General features: G+C 39.9%; 1 protein-coding gene across 3 annotated transcripts in view; it reads right to left on the reverse strand.

Annotated features, from left to right (window-relative positions):
- The window catches only part of nlgn3a (neuroligin 3a), a 238,617-nt gene that overhangs the window by 19,962 nt on the left and 196,162 nt on the right, over nt 1-22,493 (reverse strand). For all 3 annotated transcript variants that reach the window (XM_056265197.1, XM_056265196.1, XM_056265195.1), the window contains one exon: nt 2,518-3,307. In XM_056265197.1, the coding sequence (XP_056121172.1) occupies nt 2,518-3,307 (790 nt within the window). The remainder of the gene's footprint in view (nt 1-2,517; nt 3,308-22,493) is intronic.

Below are 22,493 nucleotides of genomic sequence, written 5' to 3' on the forward strand. Positions count from 1 at the left end.
CAAAACGAATGGAACAAAGCACAAAGCTAATTGCACTTTTTGATGACGTGTTTTGTTCATGCATCAACTTAAACGGCATAGACTAAAAGATACATTTTGGGATTTAAGGAACAATATTGATTTAAAATTAGCATAAATTAAAATCCACCCAGCACTAATAGGAAATACATCAACAAAGAATCAACAAATGGCACTAGTCAAACAATTTCAGTTCTTTCTGTTTTTACTGAGAAAACAGAGAAAATCTGGCAGTCTAACTAAGAAAGATAGTACCGTATGGGGGGAAAACCAGAGTTTAGCGTACAAATGTCCCATGCCCTTGAGCTAATTTGACATTTTCTGGACAGATGTTGTTCTGAAATGTTCTCTGATATGCTTGCAGAATGTTGACTTGAGCATTCAGTGCAAAAAAAATAGCCTGCGGTACTCCGCCATTAGCATTTCCATTTTGTGTATGTTATTTTTGGCTACACCTAGTGTGCACTTAACAGTTAAAGAAAGATTTATAAACGCCAAGGGGTGTCATTTTTATTGTGACTGGTAAAATTGGAGAAGCAGCAGCATGACCAATCAATTTTTCTCAGTAACAGCAGTTGTCAAATTAGATTTGTGTTGTTAGAGCTGATTACAAGCACTCCTCATACAGATCTATAATGCTTTGTGCTCCGGGCAGGATTGAGCAGGATGGAGAGGGGGAGCGAGGGAGGAGGCGTTGTTGGGGAAGCGCTCACCTGGGGCGGCAGTGATCAACTCAAGAGAGGGGTTTTGATCGATGTTGCTGAGGGGCAGAAATGCGATAAGTTCCACTGATAATTCTCTCTACACGGGGTCTCAAGCCCCATTCATACAGTATGCTGTAAACAATGCAACTCAGTAACAGATTTTACTCAAGGCAAAAAACAAAAGACATATAGTGGTGCTTCAAAGTTTGTGAACCCCTTGCAGAATCTGTGAAAATGTGAATAATTTTAACTAAATAAGAGGGATCATACAAAACGCATGTTATTTTTTTTATTTAGCATTGTCCTGAATAAAATATAAGACAAAAAAAGCTGAATTTATAAAAATGTCCTCATTCAAAGGTTTACTTGATTATTAATACTGTGTGTCATTAACTGGATGATCCACAACTTTTTTGTTGTTGTTGTTGTGATGGTTGTTCTTGAGTCCTTTGTTTGACCTGATCAGTTAAACTGCCCAATGTTCTTCAGGAAAATCCTCCAGGTCCCGCTAATTCTTCAGTTTTACAGCATATTTAGCATATTTAACCCCTTTCCAGCAGTGACTGTATGATTTTGAGATCCAACTTTTCACACAGAGGACAATTGAGGGACTCAAACACAACTATTAAAAAAAGGTTCAAACATGCACTGATGCTCCAGAAGGAAACACGATGCATTAAGGGCCGGGGGATGAAAACTTTTTTTTAATTTGAAGATCAAGGTAAATTGTACTTAATTTGTCTTCCGGGAAACATGTAAGTATATTCTGTCACTTCCGAAGGGCAGTACTAAATGAAAAAAACAAACAAACTGATATTTAAACAAAATAAGAAAAATTTTGACATATTCCTCCTGTTCAAAAGTTTTCACCCCCCCCTCCCCCCCCCCGCCCCGCCCCGCCCCCCCCCCGCTCTAATTGCATTGTGTTTCCTTCTCGAGCATCAGCCAATGTTTGAACCTTTTTTAATAGATAATTCAAGAACAACCATCACAAAAAACAAAGGAAAGTGCTAAATAAAAAATAACATGCATTTTGTATTATCCCTCTTATTTTGTTCAAATTTTCTCAGATTCTGCAAGGGGTTCACAAACTTTCAAGCACCACTGTACTTAATGAGTGATACCTACAATGTATCTTCTTTCAATTGCAAATTAGTGGTACATAAATATATATAAAAAAAGAAATTCTGATTTAACAGCCGATTATTGGCATTCTGGTATTAAAACACCTGCCTGAAATATCTAGTTTGTAGTATTGTCGTTATTACTGTGACTTTGCTATTTCACCATGTGACATTTACATAATGCCCGCCCACTGGCTACTTTGACCCGCCCTCATGAAAAGCTGGTAAAGTCATTTTGCTATGTCGAGAGGACGCTGTTTTTTGCTGCAAGAGCAAACAACATTGTATGGACTTCCAATAATGACACCATAGTTGCCATACATTTAATACTGTTTACAGCAGCTCATGAAGCCTTGGGAGCTGAAACATGATTATGGTGAGGGCTTTTACGTTCTAAGCAGTTGACCAATCACAACAGACTGAGCCAGCTGACCAATCAGAGCAGACTGGGCTTTTCTGAAAGGCTGGGCTTTAATGAGACAGGAACTAACGCAGAGAGTGAAAAGGGCTGCTGCAGAAATGTACAGTATGAGAAAAATAATGTCTTAAACTTTAAATCATGTAAATGTATTCTAGCACACCCCAAAAATAAAAGTATGAACTTGTATATGAGCATAACATGGGTTCTTGAGTTTACCCCAGACTGTGCATGTTGCAAGGTACGCACTTACCCAGTTTTGGCAAAGTTTGTCCAGTAGGTCATGACAACAGCACTGAGCATGACATCATTTTTGGAGAAGTTGCAGGGGAAGAGGTCGGTCGGGCCAATCATGGGTATACCGAAGACGTAGGGCACCTCGTCTCCGTGGGCCGCGTCGGACCAGGCGGGCTTCATCAGGCTCTGACAGTGGTGGTAGAAGGCGTAGAAGTAGGTGGGTGACCCGTACCGGGCGTGAAGATCTGCCGTCACCACTGAGGGCTCCACCCACTGATGATCAGTAAACAGCGCCACCAGAGTCTTGCGCCGCGTCTCAGGGTTGTCTCTGTCCGCCCAGTCCGTGTACATGAACTTAATGGTTTCTCGTAGAGTATCCTTTCCCTCTGGGTAACCATACAGACTGTCCACAAAGTCTGAGACAGAAAAGTCGAAATCGTTGCCCGAGACGCCGTCTTCAGAGTCCACAACGTTCTCCACAAAGCGCAGACCCTCACCCTGGTTGACACCCAGCATGATGTCATAGTTGAGAAACTCGCCCTGCTCCATCAGGATCTCAGGGTCATCGGGAATGACATCACCGTCGATGACTGGGCCGAAGGCTACGTGGTATCTCGCCGGCTGGATGTCTTGTTCCACCAGTTCGCGAGCTGTCTTCTTTCTCAAGCAATCTACCATGTCCAAAGTGTCCAACACATTACAGCCCACTTTCTCTGCCAGCAGCCTTGTGTACTTAACCGGCTGGTAGTTGACGGCCCAGCTGGACAAAGCTGAGCCGCTCTGGATTATGGCACGATGAAACAGTCCTGCAGCAAGAGGAGAAAAAAAAATAATGCATTTTAGACAAGGTTATACATCAGGAATCAATGATTAGAAAGAAGGGAAATAACTTTTTATGGGTACTCTAAATCACACTAACTTCGAATCAAGGACAGAATGGAAACATGCACATTAATGTCTTGAAAATAGGGGTGGGCGCTATACCGGTATGAACGTGAATACCGGTATTATGTTGTGCCATGATATGGATTTTGCGATACCGAGGATACCGTATTCATAAATTCAAATTTTGCAGTTATATTGTTTTGTTCAATTTGGTAGCCAACTCTTCACAACTGTTAACACTAATGACGATACAGAATCGAATACGCTGTTTAAGGAAATGGCTGATTTGGCGCTTCATACGCGTGAAGTTGCTGAGGCGATTAACCGCTGTCCCGTGACGCGTTCAATGAAGGACCGTAACGTAGAACACATCGCTAGTGCTAAGCGGCTGTTCATAAAGGATGCATCTTTTGCGGTGGAATGGGAAATAACAAGGTAATGAGACGCAAGTTTGACTTTTAACTGGAGTGCAGCATTTTCAGAATGCCGTTTCATTTGCGAGACGCGGGTGCAACACCAAAACAAGCTCGTCAAGCACAAACAAACGTTAAAGTTCTAGGCTACTGTATGTTTGAGATGTCCTGTTTTCATGAAGGTTGAAAGCTGCTATTATTATCTTTGTTTTTACAAAACATTTACTGCTAATAATATTATCCACGTGGAGACATTTCCCCGCAATGTAACGTTAGGCTATGAATAACAGGGACACGACACACACATAAGCGCGCGCATACACACGACACACACATAAGCGCGCGCATACACACGACACACACATAAGCGCGCGCATACACACACTGGTCCACTATCTTTGTGGGGACTCTCCATAGACGTAATGGGTTTTATACTGTACAAACTGTAGGCCTTTATTCTGTCTAGGGGTGACCCCGAATAGTCGAAGATTCGATGCTTCGATAGGAGGAGCCTGATTCGACTACCAATCTCACGGTCGAATCTTCGCAGATGTGTTATTAAACGAGGATTATGTCATTTTGGCTATATGAGTGTGCTCAATGTCTGATTTCACATAGAACTACTGGTTTTCTGTCAATATGTTAATATACAGCCTATTATGATAATGCTGTCGATAAAAATGTGCAAAGAAAGAAGCTTTTAATAAATATTTTAACGTGCGCGCAGGGTGAATAAATCCAAACACCCCGTGACAGATTTAAGTTTCACTTTCGATATCCGTGACCGACAGAGGAGCGTCTTGTCGGCAGGGATTTAAATCTTTAAAAATGTCTGGGATAAGACAATCTAAAGATGCACACCATCAGAAAGGATATACTCCAAGGCTGGATTTAGCATCAGGAAAGCACTTCTGCCGGCCAACGTTAACAGGTTGGTTTTCCTCGGGACGTTCTAAAACGCTTAACGTGAAAAAAAGCTTTTAAAACGCTTAAATGGCACTTTTACGTGCTTAATGTATGTACACAGTAGGCTACACACCTTAAGAAACCATTCTATGTGCAGATAAGCAGATGAACCCAGAATATGAACGCAACGCGTTTCTCCTATTGAAAGTCACGTAAAGCTTTTTCTTTAACGGTTTTCTATGGGAGGAAAATGCTTAACGTAGCCTAAGTTATAATAAAACGCGTTGCGTTCATATTCTGGGCTCATCTGCTTTTCTGTAAGCTATATAGTATGCTTTATTAATATAAGGTGTGTACAGAATTTGATCTTTTAATATAACAGTTTTAGGACAAAGCCGTTAAGCGTTTTTCACGTTAAGCGTTTTAGAATGTATATTATCCGCGCACACAATTTGAAAAGACTCAAACGGACACAGGCCGAGTGAAAGACTGGATTTAGTTTTTTCGATCAGGTATGGATAAGTGATTTCAAAACATTTCAGCCGGTTCTAATTTGATTTTTGGATACTGTGAACACGTTATAGCTAAAAAGACTGCCGCTCTAGTTTAGCGTTTATTGTTGTTTCTGCAGTTAAAAATACAAAGTTGACAATCCTGGCCATACTTTCGTTATTTTAATAATTTCTTTATTTTTATTTTATTAATTGATCACTCAGGGTGATCTAATTGAACTATTTGTGACTTGTGTTTTGAATATTTGTTCCCCTGCACTTTAGGCATTTTGCACACATTTGTTCTGCTTCTTGTGATTTGATTCTGACTTATTTCGTTTTGTATTTTTATTTATTATAAAAGTAGCCTATATTATGTTCTTAATTGTTGATTATTTTTCAGTGCATCGATGTTGCGCTGTAGGCCTATAGAGCATGCTCGTACAGGCAATTCAGCCAATTTAATTTGATTTGCATGTGAAATGCAAATCCTATCTGCAGTGTGGCCTTAGTTATTTATGTTATTTCTTAGTTTTATTGATCCAAAATGTTTTTATACATTTTCTTCTATCTTTGTGTGATGTTCTGTACATCGCGGCTTTAAAATGTTAAAGCCCCGCCCCCTCCCCAACACCACACACATGATTCGACTATTAGTCGACTATAAGCAGGACCTGACGAATCTGATTCGACTATGAAAATCCTTAGTCGGGGACACCCCTAATTCTGTCTCCTTACACTAATGAATTAGTTTGTATGAAAATTTTCATTGTTTTTTTCTTGTATACTTTTAAGTTCTATTTATTTGGTGCTTTGTTCAATCTCAAACCATTATTTTATTTTTATTATTAAGATGTCTGCATAAGAGTTAACTGTAATCTGTGCAAACATTAAACTTAAATTAAACGTCTCGCTTTGGTCTACACTGGAAGTGTTCTGCTCGCTCTACTAAAGCTAAACTATAATTACTAAAACTGAAAGTAAATAAAATAAAAACTATATAGAAATGTGTTTGCAAAATAAAACTAAATAAAAACGAACAAAACCATTAATGAAACTAGCTAAAACTAAACTGAAATTTAAAGCAAAATTGAAAACGATATTAAAATAAAAACTAATTTAAAAAAGCAAAACTATAACAACAGATATTCCCGGAGACAGAGCACACCCGAAGACGGCTCTCACTCAGAAATCAATGAAGTCTTCATTTGCTGCCGGTTCTCATTATGACAAGACGAGCAAAAAGTGGAAAGACATAACAAGTGCATTCAGGCCTACCTCATGTTGCACGTTTGCACTTTTTGAGAAAAAAAAATGGCAAAAAAAAAAAAAAAAAACATTTCAGGTCTATGTCCAATGAAATGCCTCACCTGTTTCTAGTTATCAACTGTTAAAATACATATTTTGCCTGTAATTTAACTAAGGTGTACTAAAATGTGATTCCAATTTTTTTTTCTCATATCGCGATATAATATCGATATCGTCCGGACAGTGAAAATATATCGTGATATGAATTTTTGCTCATATCGCCCACCCCTACTTGAAAATAAACCAATTCCCTTTTTTTGTGTTAGCTAACACTAAGCTTGCCTGCTAGCTTAGTGCTAACTGATTACCTTGCTGAAAATCAGTCTGAGCTGGTTGGCTGGTCTTATAGTAACTGGACTCCCAGTCTGACCAAAATGCCCAAAACCCCACTAAAAGCAGCCAACAGTCCAACCTGACCAGACTGGGAGACCAGCTAAGACCAGCCAACCAGCTTTAACTGGGGTTTTTTTCAGTCTCCAAAACGGTATTTAATATTAAGATGTACCAGTAAAACAGTAAAATCACCTCCTGTCCGAAAAGAAAGCAGGCTACAAAAAACAGGGTGTAACAATATAAAGTACTGCTACAACAAGCTACCAGAGCTGCATGATCAATCGTTAAAAGATCGCAATCTCTTTTCAAACACCCACGCGACCTATTTCCTAAATGTCTATAAAACCTTTGACAAAATCACACCGGAACATTCAGACCTGTGTTTGCACTGCCGCCGATCCAGAGAGAGCAGTTGTCAAGCTTCTCCAAACATCCCTTTCACACAGTTTCGTTATTTTGTTACAAATATTCACATTATTACAGAAGTACTAGGATAAAAGATTATAGTTCTGATAAAAACTGATGTCTATGGTAGAGATCAAAAGAGTAAATCTTCTCGAGAAAGTAACTTGGCATTTCAAATAACGATTGTTTGTATCAATGACATCGTTATACCAGTAGGTGACGACTAGTGACTGTTAATTTAGTTATTGAATCGTTCAAGAGATTTGTTAAAAAATTCTAATTTATCCAGTAATAAAACAAGTGAAGTCTTTATGAGCGAGTCATTGAATCATTCAAACCAAGTTTTTGAAATAATTCAGATTAATTAAACATTTCAAATAGACTGCAGCTAATAACATTTTGACAGAACCTCTATATAGTGCACTACGCAGCATTCACTATAAGAAACTATCGACTTAGTGAGTGATTACAGCAAACGTCCGTCCACCAATCAGATTTATTTAGCTCAGTTACTTACATTCATGGTTAACATGGCGAACAAACAACTTTTAATGACCTTTGCTGTTCATATCTGTGACGTCTTCTTGCAGCTTAACAGAGCCAGAAGAAAAAGACAAAAACACAAAGCACAGAAGAAAACTCAAAGCACAGGTCTTGAGAATACATTTAAACTTGACACTGAGTCTTAAACTACAACTCATGGAGTGAGACGCTGAAAAAACAGCAAGACGCAACACATTGACCAAAGACATCAGTCTGACTCATACATACAAACACTGTTCATCAAAAAATAGTGCAGATGAAATATGTGTTTTGTACGAATGGCACTTAACTTAAACAACTTAAAGGGATACTCCACTTTTTTTTTGGAAATAGGCTCATTTTACAACTTCCCCAGAGGTAAACTGTTGAGTTTTACCGTTTTTGAATCCATTCAGCCGATCTCCGGTTCTGGCGGTACCACTTTTAGCATAGCTTAGCATACATCATTGAAGTGGACAAGACCATTAGCATTTCTAAAAAAAAAAAAATGACCAAAGAGTTTCGACATTTTTCCTATTTAAAACTTGACTCTTCTGTAGTTACATCGTGCACTAAGACCGAAGGAAAATGTAAAGTTGTGATATTCTAGGCTGATATGGCTAGGAACTATACTCTCATTCCTGCGTAATAATCAAGACACTTTACTGCCGTACCATGAGTGCAGTAGGCGTAATGATATGACACAGCGCCTGAAAATAGTCCCCAGCTCCGTAGCCTATTTTCAGGCGCTGTGTCATATCATTACGCCTGCTGCACTCATGGTACGGCAGTAAAGTTTCTTGATTATTACGCAGGAATGAGAGTATAGTTCCTAGCCATATCAGCCTAGAAAATCGCAACTTTACATTTTCCGTCGGTCTTAGTGCACGATGTAACTACAGAAGAGTCAAGTTTTAAATAGGAAAAATATCGAAACTCTTTGGTCATTTCTTTTTTAGAAATGCTAATGGTCTTGTCCACTTCAATGATGTATGCTAAGCTATGCTAAAAGTGGTACCGCCAGAACCGGAGATCGGCTGAATGGATTCAAAAACGGTAAAACTAAACCGTTTAAAGGGGGAGTTGTAAAATGAGCCTATTTCCAAAAAAAAGTGGAGTATCCCTTTAAACAAAATGGATTGTTGTGGACTTTGGGCCAGTGATGTTTTACTTATTCATTTGTCTGCCACAACAATGTCTTCACTTAGGATCTTTTCTTTTTTTTTTTTGATTAATTTGATTAATTAACCAGTATTCCATGTATGTAAATCAATATAATGTAATCGATTGACAACCTTATTATAAAGTCACATTTAAAAAAGATGAGAAGCCTTGTGTTACTATCTGGAGATGGTGAACAGCTAGAGAGTGTGACCCTTTAATTAAAATACTTTAATAACCAGCGTAAAGGTCTAAATATTTTCCCAGAGTTTGTTTGCATTGATCTCAGATAATCACGTCTGCCAAAGCAACTCAGAATGCAGAATATGATTAAAACGAATCATTACACAAACATGGGCACAGATGGCCATGGGCCGAGGAATGCAACACAATTTCATCCACTCCGCTGAAACGTTCACAGCTATAATCTACGCCCACATGTGTGTCTAGATGTGTATCTGAATGTGCTGAGATCCACAACTCACTATTTAACCAAACAAGTCAATACCCGAACCTTTCAACGAATCCTCTACTCTCTAAAGCTAAGATCAGCGATAAGCACATGCTAACGGGATCTAATTCCTCAACTACACTTGCACTCCTACTCCTTCTTTATCAACAACAAAGAAGCCCGGGCTCAGCAGTGCGTAGGTAGCATAACGTACCACACATCCCAGCAGCGAGAACGCTTTTGGCCTCACTCCCACCTTAATGACCGCTCAATATTACTATTACCACCCCTCTGCAGTGAAACACAGCGCAGCTAGAGACTCGAGTGAGCTAGCATGTACATACTACTGTTCAATGATCATGAATGGCTTAAAAAATTATCAGGAGATATATCCAGGGTAGTAGGGTTTCTCCTCTGTGCTCGTACCAGGTCTGCCTCTCTGCAGACTCCCTGCATCACCCTCCTCCGGGCACTTTTTTTTTACCTGACTACACAAATTGATTCGCAGCGAGGCTTTTCTTTGTTGGCCCAATGCACACTAAGGAAATTTACCCACTACTTAGGTTTCCTCATTTCCCCAAAGATAACTTTCTGGAGGCCAAGCGGTGAAGAGAGTCCAAGGCAGTTGAAATAGCCAGGACTCGCACCTTGCAGATGGGCAGGCTGTGATATTTCCAACCCAACTAACCTGCGTAACCTTTAATTTTTTTTGCAATTGCTCTTCAGTTGAAGAGGTTGGGGAAATGTGCTGGTGGTGTGCTGTCAGATGCAGTGCTGGTATACTGTTAACACCTGACACATGTGTATTTGTGTGTGTGTGGCTGTGAATAGCAGAGCTCAGGACAGGACAGTGGCCAGACTCCCAGGGCGAGGGAGCAGATGTCAAGGATATCGGCTCTCTCTCTTTCTCTCTCTCTTCACAGCATTCACAGGGTGGCTGTGGGATGAAAGATGGCCACCTGGGGCTCGGGAAGCCAAGGCTCTATCTGTGCACTTCCACTCGACCCAAATGCGCAGCTTTTCTGAGCTCTCAACACGCAGTACATTATTAGGCGAGCAACTTATGAATACTGTAAACATATGCTGATGTTAAGTATGCAACAGAAGAGATTTTTAAGAAGAATATATTTGTCCAAACCACACTGGACCCCAATGACTTTCATTATATGAAAAAAAGAAATGTTTTTTTTATATAAAGGAAAGTCATTCACAGACTGGAATGGCATGAGGGTGAGCAAATGATGACAGCATTTTCTCTTTTGGGTGAATTATCCTTTTAATGTGTGCTTGTGTTACTGTGGTGATGACTACCTTCAGCACACAAGGGGGCGATAGAGTTTCCTTCAAATGTCTGAGCCAAACCTGGGGACTATACCATGAAGCCGGTGTAGGTGGCAAGTCAGGTATGCTTCAGTTTAATTTGTTCCTACCCTGAGGTTTAGATGGTGGTTTGGCTTTTAGTGGTGTTCAGTGCCATAGTAACTGTGAGCAAAGCCACAAATCTCTGAATAATTCCACTCCACATATTTCTCTGCCTCCAAATTAAAGGTCACACTACATATTAACAGATTTTTAGAGACAAAATCGTCTGGGGATGATTATTTATTATAATTATGTTATGTTATTTCTATATAATAGATAATAAATAATATATTGGACATTTCAACTGAGCAATTTTAGTTGGACAATTAAAGGTACAATATGTAGGAATCTTTCACCACAAGAGGGCGCAGTTACCAACAATAACAAATGCGAAGCTTGGTGACGCTATGAGGGAGAGTTGAACGATGGGAGATGTCGTTTTCACCATCCAGAGATTTTATGGAATTAATGAATCATGATCACGGATGAGGTCATTTATTTGTTTTTGTATTACCTGTACGTCTGATCGCAATATTTTAAGTCACCATAATGAATTAACTGCAAGGAACGCGAAATGTTATGCTATATTATCCTGTTACAGCTATTTGTCAAATGATTTGTTGGGTTAATGCTGCGCAGTTTTACGTGTTTATGTTGTTTTACGTGTTCAAACCAATCGTACTCAAAGTAAATTTGAACGAACATTTGCAAGTAATGGCTAAATATTGTTTAACAACACATATCCGATTGTATTTAATTGCACTGCCATAATCTCGGTCAAAACACAAGTGATAAAAAGCATTACCAAAGTACAAAGCGCAATATAACTGTGAATTTTCATCAGCATAACGATCACTCTATAGTTTTTGAGGTGAATCAACATATGCATAATGATTGATCTGTCACGTCATATGGGCCTATGTATCTCGCATTGTTTATAAGTGATATTATTGACAGTTGCATGTGTTGCAAGGAAACACAGATACATCCTTTTGTTTTATTTACATTTGCTCACCTGTCTAATAAAGTATATGCAAGAGCGGTGTTGCTCCAAGTTAGTCGCGGACGTGGAGCTCTCGGCATCTCGAAAACACCATAATCCTCATTTTAGTTCTCCTTTTTTGTCCCAAAGTCTGCTTGCCATGGTCCATAATGTTTGAACGAAACAACAACAGCGTGCAGCTAAACGTTACGCACTACGCAGATGTCCACGTCTGTCGCCATGGTTACGTCATGGCTATGGCAGTATGAACGGAAACCGAGGATAGCGTGGATTTTTCGGGACGGCCACTTATTAAAATTGGAATTTCTCTGAAATAAAAAAAATCTTTGGAGACTTTTGGGATATTGTAAGTACACAACTGCAGGAAATATATCACACTGTGCAAGTGAATTTTGGATATTTTATTACAAAATTCCTACATATTGTACCTTTAAGTATTTAGTTTAAATGTATATAAATACATGCATATAACATGTAATATATACACTCACCGGCCACTTTATTAGGTACCCCATGCTAGTAACGGGTTGGACCCCCTTTTGCCTTCAGAACTGCCTCAATTCTTCGTGGCATAGATTCAACAAGGTGCTGGAAGCATTCCTCAGGGAGTTTGGTCCATATTGACATGATGGCATCACACAGTTGCCGCAGATTTGTCGGCTGCACATCCATGATGCGAATCTCCCGTTCCACCACATCCCAAAGATGCTCTATTGGGTTGAGATCTAGTGACTGTGGAGGCCATTTTAGTACAGTGAACTCATTGTCATGTTCAAGAAACCAATTTGAAATGATTAGAGCTTTGTGACATGGTGGAAGTAGCCATCAGAGGATGGGTACATGGTGGCCATAAAGGGATGGACATGGTCAGAAACAATGCTCAGGTAGGCCGTGGCATTTAAACGATGCCCAATTGGCACTAAGGGGCCTAAAGTGTGCCAGGAAAACATCCCCCACACCATTACACCACCACCACCAGCCTGCACAGTGGTAACAAGGCATGATGGTTCCATGTTCTCATTCTGTTTACGCCAAATTCTGACTCTAACATCTGAATGTCTCAACAGAAATCGAGACTCATCAGACCAGGCAACATTTTTCCAGTCTTCAACTGTTCAATTTTGGTGAGCTCTTGCAAATTGTAGCCTCTTTTTCCTATTTGTAGTGGAGATGAGTGGTACCCGGTGGAGTCTTCTGCTGTTGCAGCCCATCCGCCTCAAGGTTGTGCGTGTTGTGGCTTTACAAATGCTTTGCTGCATACCTCGGTTGTAACGAGTGGTTATTTCAGTCACTGTTGCCCTTCTATCAGCTCGAACCAGTCTGGCCATTCTCCTCTGACCTCTGGCATCAACAAGGCATTTCCGCCCACAGAACTGCCGCTCACTGGATGTTTTTTCTTTTTCGGACCATTCTCTGTAAACCCTAGAGATGGTTGTGCGTGAAAATCCCAGTAGATTAGCAGTTTCTGAAATACTCAGACCAGCCCTTCTGGCACCAACAATCATGCCACGTTCAAAGTCACTCAAATCAACTTTCTTCCCCCTACTGATGCTTGGTTTGAACTGCAGGAGATTGTCTTGACCATGTCTACATGCCTAAATGCACTGAGTTGCAGCCATGTGATTGGCTGCTTAGAAATTAAGTGTTAACGAGCAGTTGGACAGGTGTACCTAATAAAGTGGCCGGTGAGTGTATATATGCTTTAGAATCAATAGAAAAAGCTTTAAAAATGACTACATGTAAGCTCACATGTTCAAATCTCTGTATACCTATTATCAACCATATTAACTAACTTTCACTTGCACTGATATAGCAAGATATTCTCTTCTTGCTGCGTTAATACATTCATATACTCCATATTCTTCATGAAATCAAAATGGACAATTCGTGTTTTTTATGGAATATGCCTATTGCAGTGTTTCTTATAAATGATTTAACAGAGCACGTCGTGATTTTTAGTAGTCATCTGATCTTGAATAAGAATAATCCCCTCCCTCTTGCAGCATCTCTTCTCTTTTCTGATGATGACTTTCCTTTCATAAGTTTCAGACCGTACCAGCCATCACAGAAACACCACAGCATCTCGACATGGAGGAGAGCTAGTTAGTTGGATGACTAGCGTTCATGCACAACACACAGATCTTGTTTTTTTTGTTGTTGTTGCACAATCACTGAACTTTATATCACCCCTCCTTTAGCACATCCTCTGATCAGCCAGATGGTGGAAGGCTAAAAACCGCAAACAATATCCGACGTTTGATTGTACTGCTGACATGCTGCATTCGTTCCAGGGCGAGGAGAGAAACATGAGTAACACGAGCATGTATTACTATCGTTAGCGATGCAATCTGGGCCACAAATACTGTCAGAGTGCTAATACATATGCAGTACAATTCTGTCTCGGTGGCTGATCCTAGATCAGCAGAAGGGTCAACACGGTGAATCATATGCTGGATTCAAGAAATTATTTCAGGTGAAGGTCACCATGGCATTCTAGGTTCTTGACAAAAAGATAGTTGGGTTCTTGCTTATACTGGCAAAAAACGAATTGTGCTAATTGTTTTGTGCTTACATTTTATACTTAGACATCATTTTTTATTGTCACAGATGTGGAATTTGTGTCCTATTCCAACAAGTACACAATTTGGTGCAGATCGGCAACTCGACACATCAGCGAACTGATTACAGGCATAATTAGGTCTCCCTAGCGTGACCGGAACCGTTAGCATTGCACACCATATTTGTGTTAGCCCTGTACAGGCGACGGATAAAAGCAATTCTGTCTAACTACACTTAACACCAGAGCCGAGCACCTGAACTACGATCAGTCAGGGAGAGGCTCCGGTGGCAGATTGAGGTCATGGTGAATTATGACAGGAGTTGGAGGTAATCACTCATTTGGCCTCGCTAAAACACGCTGCTTTGCTGTGCTTTCGACCTCAGCTGCCACTGTTCTCAAGACACCGGTGAAACGGCAGCACAGAACAAGCTTGGGCTGCTGGGGATTATTCACTTCAGGTACAAACCCGGGACCACTGACCTTGCGGAATGACGAGCGGCTGACTTTTCCGACAGGTTTTTTAGCGTCAACGATAACAACCAACCCTCAAATTATCATTACTGCACTTATGAGACAGGTCACTCGGAATTCAATACAGTTCCAGCATGGACTACTTCCAATTCATAAGTAAAGAAAGGTTGAGGGGAATCTTTATTTTACACAGTTCGTTAGGACCTGACCTAACCAGACGTAACGTAATAAAGGTTAATTCCTATATCTAAAATGCGTAATTCCTATTTCAGTGACGTTTTGTAGCACCGCAGTGAAAACCCTAATCCAGTTGTAGCGTTGTATATGACATCACATATGTTCTCACTGGCTGTGATTGTACGACATTTTCATTTTCATTGTGGCAAACATCGCATTGTTTAGGCCATGGTGTAAAACTGTTGATCCTTTAGTGTAACATTATGCTGACTTTAGATTTGCTCAATTCTACTACATTTTAATTTAAATTATCATTACAGTGTAAGGGTCAATGACACAATAAGTGTCCACAATTAAGAAAAGGAAAAAAGAGTTTCTTTGGTCATTAATATATATTGGACAGATGTAGATCTATACACATATTAATTAGGGATGCACCGATATGAAACTTTTGGCCAATACGATAATTCTTTACATTTGAAAGCCGATAACCGATATATTGGCCGATAAATCTAAATGCAAATTTTGATATACTTTGATAGCCTGAATACAAAAGCAAAAGGCTCACCATTAAAGCCAAGCCCCAAACACTTCAACATAAATCAGACCTATAGGCCTACTATACAGTAGCAAAGTTTGAACTAATATTCCTTAACTTTAAAAATTAATTTTACACTCCTATGACCAACTTTCTTTATTTAAAAAATGGTAACACTTTATAATAAGGTTTCATTTTGTTAGCATTAGACATAACATAACATGTACCAACAATTAATGAACAATACTTCTACAGCATTTATTAATCTTAGTTAATGTTAAGTTCAACATTTTCCAAGACATTTTTAAGATCCAAAGTTGTATCTGTTAACATTAGATGATGCACTGTGAACTAACATGAACACAAATATTTTTAATAACTAACATTAACAAAGGCTATTGCTCTCTGTTAGTTCATGTTATTTAATGCATTAACAATTGAGACCTTATTGTAAAGTGTTCCCAAAAAATATATTATATATATATATATATATATATATATATATATAAAAATAAAAAATAAACCTAAATAATGCAAAAGTCAGTGGATAACATTGGGCATATAAAGAATCCATGTGCCATGGATAAATAAAATGGAATCGAATGCAACTAAACCCAAAAAACTTTTACAACTTTTTATTACAATATTGTATACAATTATAATGATATGACTGTCCAAATCATAGCTGTTAATGTTTTGCATTGTTGTTTGTTGTTTCGCGTGCGCTGAAGCTAAAAGAGAACGAGCACCGGGAAACTGAAGAACTTTTCTTGGGGGTTGTTTAAAGGGGAAATTCGCAACTATTTCAGGTTAATAAAACCGTTTAGAAATCATTTGGATGGTTGAATAACCTGTTCTGGAGAGAATGGTGAGTTTCCCCACTCCCCCTAGCGTTCCCAGGCGGAAAACCAACCTTGCAACATGGGGACTAGCGTCCCGGTAAGTTGGAAATATGAAGTCTCGTGAGAAGCGAGAAGGAGCGAGAAACACAAACTGCTTTATGGCAATTCGACAATACTAACCTCAATACCGGTTAGTATTACCCACCACGGTAGACATAGCTCCACACGATACAGTCGGCCGGCTCATATAATAACAAATGCACATGAGCAGCGGTAGAAAGCGTGAGGAGGGTGCAGCAAGTGAGTTTGTTTACGACAGTGTTGTGAAATATACGGCCCACAGCTGTAGAGGGAGCTGATGAGACAACATGCCACAACAAAAGTGAAAATCAGCGAAGAAATGACTAGAGTTGCCAAGTTCTCCTTTAACTCAACGAAACGCATCCATCCACCCATCCGTTTTTCCATCCATCCTTCCATCCATCCATCCATCCACCCATCATTCTTTCCATCCATCCACCCATCCGTCTTTTCATTCATCCTTCCATCTGTCCATCCATCCATCCGTATTTCCATCCATCCATCCATCCATCATCCACCAATCCATCCATCCATCCTTCCATCTATCCATCCGTCCGTCCATCCATCCATCCTTCCATCTATCCGTCCGTCCGTCCATCCATCCATCCATCCATCCATCTGTCTTTCCATCCGTCCGTCCATCCATCTATCTATCCATCTGTCTTTCCATCCATCATTCCATCTGTCCGTCCATCCATCCATCTGTCTTTCCATCCTTCCTTCCATCCATCTATACATCCATCCATCCATCCATCCACCATCCACCAATCCATCCATCATCCATCCATCCATCCACCAATCCATCCATCCATCCTTCCATCCGTCCGTCCATCCATCCATCCGTATTTCCAATCATCATCTATCCATCCATCCATCATCCACCAATCCATCCGTCTGTCCATCCATCCATCCATCCATCCAGCAAATCCATCCATCCATCCTTCCATCCGTCCGTCCGTCCGTCCATCCATCCATCCGTATTTCCATCCATCCGTCTTTCCATCCATCATCCATCCATCCATCATCCACCAATCCATCCATCCTCCACCAATCCATCCATCCGTCCACCAATCCATCCATCATTCCTTCCATCCATTCATCCATCCATCCATCCACCCTTCCTTCCATCCATCCATCCTTCCATCCATTCATCCATCCATCCATCCACCCTTCCTTCCATCCATCCATCCATCCTTCCATCCATCCATCCATCCATCCATCCTTCCATCCATCCATCCATCCATCCTTCCTTCCATCCATCCATCCATCCATCCATCCATCCATCCACCCACCCTTCCATCCATCCATCCATCCATCCATCCATCCATCCATCCGTCTTTCCATCCATCCATCCATCCATCCATCCACCAATCCATCCATCCATCCATCTGTATTTCCATCCATCCGTCTTTCCATCCATCATCCATCCATCATCCACCAATCCATCCGTCCATCCATCCATCCATCCATCCATCCGGGCTGGACTATTGCTCTTTCTCAGAACTGCAGGGACTCTCGTCATAAGCCCCACTTTCACATCCATTGGCTGTTACACACACACACACACACACACACACTGATTATGTGTTTTAGCCCGTCTGTGCTCTGGGCTCATTCTCTCGAGCCGTGTCTCCAGCACAGCTAAAAATCCCCCCCAACCATCAAATCCCTCTCGTCTCTCTATAGCCACTGTAAGTGGGATCCCTCCGCAGGACAGCCTCTGGTTATGCCCAGCATGCCACTACCGCCTCCCCCTCTCTTCTTTTCTTGCCGTGCCACTCCAGCGCTCAGATGGATTTTACATAACAGACCGCAAGAGCAGAGTCGTACTCATCAACACAGTTTACTGTCACCACGCCACACGCGAGAGATACGGCCAGTCCTACAAGTGACAATCCCTCTGTACTCTCGCTCATGTGTCTGACTCAGAAACGTCCATAGCCATAGCTACAACACATGCGATAGCAACGTGTGGAACGTAGCAGCTGAGGTTTTGTGGAGTTCATTTTCCGAGGCAGCCAAGTGATGCCTATAATGCAACAAATTGCCTCCAGGGTCAGGCCGATTTCTGAAATACCATAATGCCCTTGTTTTTCTCACGATAGCAAGACGTTGTATAGATTAGGAGAGCTGGCTGGCTGCAAATCAATTCCATTGCAATCACAAGGGCCAAATAGCATTTTACTGTTTTTTTTTTTTTTCTTTTTTTTTTTTTTTACATTGGCAGTGCTATAGAATATTACAATCTCATCTGGGATCTGGGCTGCTGTGTGCGTGTGAAATGAGCTGGGGGATTATGTAGCGTCTGATGCCGCGTGCTATCAGCAGACTCTATCATAAACAATTGAACATGACATCAGATGCTTCAAACGGGTCGCTAAACACACGCTACTGCTGGATCAACTCACACGTGCCAGAGACATTGGCTCATTGCATAGTACCTGTTACACATCAGCGAGATCAGGGAGTCAAAACAATACCAACACACTGGCCCATGTGTCTTCCACCAAATTTAATTAGAGAAAACATCTGCAAACCCAGAGGAAAAATACTGTAGGCTAAATAGAAATAAACACAGTGAAACACTTAGACATAAAATAAGATTTGTTTTCCAAAAACATGCAGTGTAACAGCTCGCAGATTCACACTTTCACACTGAGAGTACGTAACAAGCTTGATGCATTCTTGTGTTAATAAATGATTTTTTATTATTTTGTAATTAGTAATAATAATATGTAAGTATTTTTATACAATTTTAAATGATCAAGAGTTTTTTTTAGTTTTTTTTTATAAATACAAACTTTTTATAAATACATATAAGGAAGGGCATCACATTTACATCCAAATGTTAATGAATCTACATGGAATGAAAACCAAACCCCAAAGTTTAGCTCCGAACGTAACATCTGTTAGAAGCCTGGATTCAGTGCAAAAAGAAACTGAGCGGGTGGTGTTATAATGCGCTGAAGCGCTTCTGTTACGCAGATCCATGAGTTCTGGAACCTGTAATATGCATAAGGGTGCCTACATAAACATAATCTGCACTGAGATTAACTAAATGAATGTGGCTGAGATCATTTTAAGGAGAAATGTTTTGGCTCGTATTGATTCTCTGATATTGATTGTGTGCCTCAGTGTGATCCCTTTTAAAAAAAAGCATACCTTTAAAAGGAGAAAGTATTTTAGAAAAAAATTACTTTAAAAGAATATACTTGAGTGTGAATGTTTTCAGACACTTTCTTTATTGGTAATTGCAATGAAATAAAAGTGGATTATAGTTTAAATCCACATTAAATACTTTAGAGTGCTAAATTTGACCCACTTAGTTGACTTAAATCTAGTGCTGGTTCTAGACTTCTAGGGGTCCTAAGCACAACTTTTAAGGGGCCCCTGTCACTGCGTTCATAAAAAACCCCAAATTACCCACAACCCCATGATCTGTTCTTTCAGAGCCGTTTCACTGTCAACACACAACAGTGAGTCAAAAATACAATGAAAAATAAGAAAATTACAAACAATAGGACAAATGCAATAGAAAAAAAAATATACAAATGAAATAAACAATTTAGCCTACTAATAATAATAGCATTCTATACATAAATTGAATGAAGTAATCAAATGTAAAAATAAAACACAGTATGAATTAAATAAACATGTTGTCACGATACGTGGTGGTAGGAAGGATGAGAAGACGAGGATGATCAGGAAAACAGGATTTAATTAACAAAACTCAGGAACCACAACACACGCTATACATTAACGAGAACGGACAAAGACTGAATGAACTGAGGGAAACTAAATACAGAGACTGATGACAATAATGAATAGGAGACAGGTGACATGGATGAAGATAATTAACTAAACACAGGTGAATAAACTGAGGACAAGCGAGGAGCGGGAAAACTGAATAGGACTAAACCAAAACACTAAGAAAAAGGGGAAACAAAGAGGCAAACTGTAACACATGTATTCTTATTAAAGATACTGAAGATATTCAGTCAGGAGCAGTGAGTGATTTTCTCTTTGTCTTTTGTTGTGTGATTAGCATTAATGACAGACGGCAGCAGGTGTGTGAGGCTGCTGTCACTTTAACACCAAACTCATGGATCTTAAACATTGACAAGCATTCGATTATTTTCCCAACTGTTTATGTTCACTAAAACATAACTGAATACATTTAAGGGGAAACTCCCCAAGGCAGACATTCTGACATATCTGTGTGTGTGTGTGTGTGTGTGTGTGTGTGTGTGTGTGTGTGTGTGTGTGTGTGTGTGCGCCCGAAGCCCACAGTAGCCTACACTTGTCCGCGTGTCACTCCATCTCGGAGCGCTCACACAGAAAGCCGCCAAAGCAGCTCAATACGGCTTTAACGTGTTTTTGCAGTATCGATGAATCTGCAATTTAGAAAAAGATCACACTTTATAGGTGTGTCTTTAACAGTGGTGTAACGTATTTGAGTAAATGTAGTTACTTACTGTACTTAAGTACTTAAGTAAATCTTTTTTAGCTACTTTATAGTTTTAGTATCAAAGATATTGGCAACTTTTACTCTCTACTTGATTACATTCTTTAATAAGTATATGCACTCTTTACTCCAACACATCTGTGATGAGTGATGCAATTACTAGTTACATTTTGCATAGCCCTAACTTATTCTGCAGCAGTTTATTTCTTCTACAAATAAAGCAATATTGTTCAAAGTGACTTAGATAGGATATAAAGACATAATTTAAAGATGCTAGGACACAAATTGGCACTTGCAAATGCATCGCAAGAGTGAGCTTCACACCAAAAGCAATATCAGCGTGGACAAGCAGCGTTGAGAAATGCATCACACTACACATGATGCGTCACCAGACCATCCACAAGTTATTTAGACTGTGTTCACATTATTTGCGAATCATGTCCACATGACCTACTGTATACCCCAGACCACAGCTCCACGTTGGGGTGGTTTGCTAAGGTACGCTTGAGTTTTGGAAAACAGCTTTCACAGCAAACAAACGAAGCGAACTCTGACGCCAGGAGGACTCAGCTCTCCACCAAAAGCTCTAATGTGAAATTCAGTAAGAGACTTGCTCTCGATTTAATCTCTAGGACAGTGGTTCTCAACCTTTCTTACTCCAAGGCCCCCCTCCTCTCCGAATCAATACTGTAATCAACCCCCCCCCCCCCCCCCCCAAAAAAAAAAACAACAACAACAACTTGGTAACGCTTCCTTTTACAGTCCTGTTACCCATGTACTTACTATGTACTTATTATAGTAATTATAATTACTGGGTAATTAACTAGGTACTACCCCTGAACCTACCCCTAACCCATGTACTTACCTTATTAGCCAGTACTTTCTAGGTAAGTACACGTAAGTACTCTAGTGTTATTACTTTTTAGTGTAATTCTCTTTTAGTGTATTCTAGTGTTATTACTTGTATAATAGTAGAATGTCTGTTGGGGAGAATCAAAATAAAGTGTTAGCAGACTAGTTAGCAGTTAGACTGCTAGGTGACATTAGAAATAAATGTCACCTAGAAATGTCTTGCGTAGACATTAGAAATAAAGTGATACTGAATCTTTTTTTAGCATTCTTTTTATTTTATAAAAATGGCTCATTGTTTCTGCTGAGACATGCGGACAAAAAGAACAAAGACTCTTCTTCTAATGGGAATAGAGTATACATGTAAGGGTGTTCACACTTGAGTTCACTAACTCTACAACCCAGCAAGCAATTTTAGCCGTCCAAACACAGCCCTGACGTCTAGGCTAAAACAAGGCATCTGCGCTGTCAGGGAAAATGAAATAGACATCTAACCATAGCCCAAGAATAGACGCACAGGCAACACATAGAACATGTCAAAGAAATGAAACCAAACACCTTGTAATCACTGTTGACTTTGCTTACATGATGGAATATCATACATGTCGCAAAATATTTTGGCAAAAACGACATGTAACCAAATTCAAGGTTATTTTGGCTAGAAGTGTGTTACTGAATGCTGGACTATATCGGGTTTATAGATAAATCAAAGGCTGAAATGACGGCTATTGTTTGCTGGGAAGGTACAATACAAATATTTCAATCATTT

The sequence above is a fragment of the Rhinichthys klamathensis genome, unplaced genomic scaffold (assembly GCF_029890125.1).
Source record: "Rhinichthys klamathensis goyatoka isolate OS25496 unplaced genomic scaffold, OSU_Roscu_1.1 h1tg000230l_1, whole genome shotgun sequence".
Classification (NCBI taxonomy): Eukaryota; Metazoa; Chordata; class Actinopteri; order Cypriniformes; family Leuciscidae; genus Rhinichthys; species Rhinichthys klamathensis.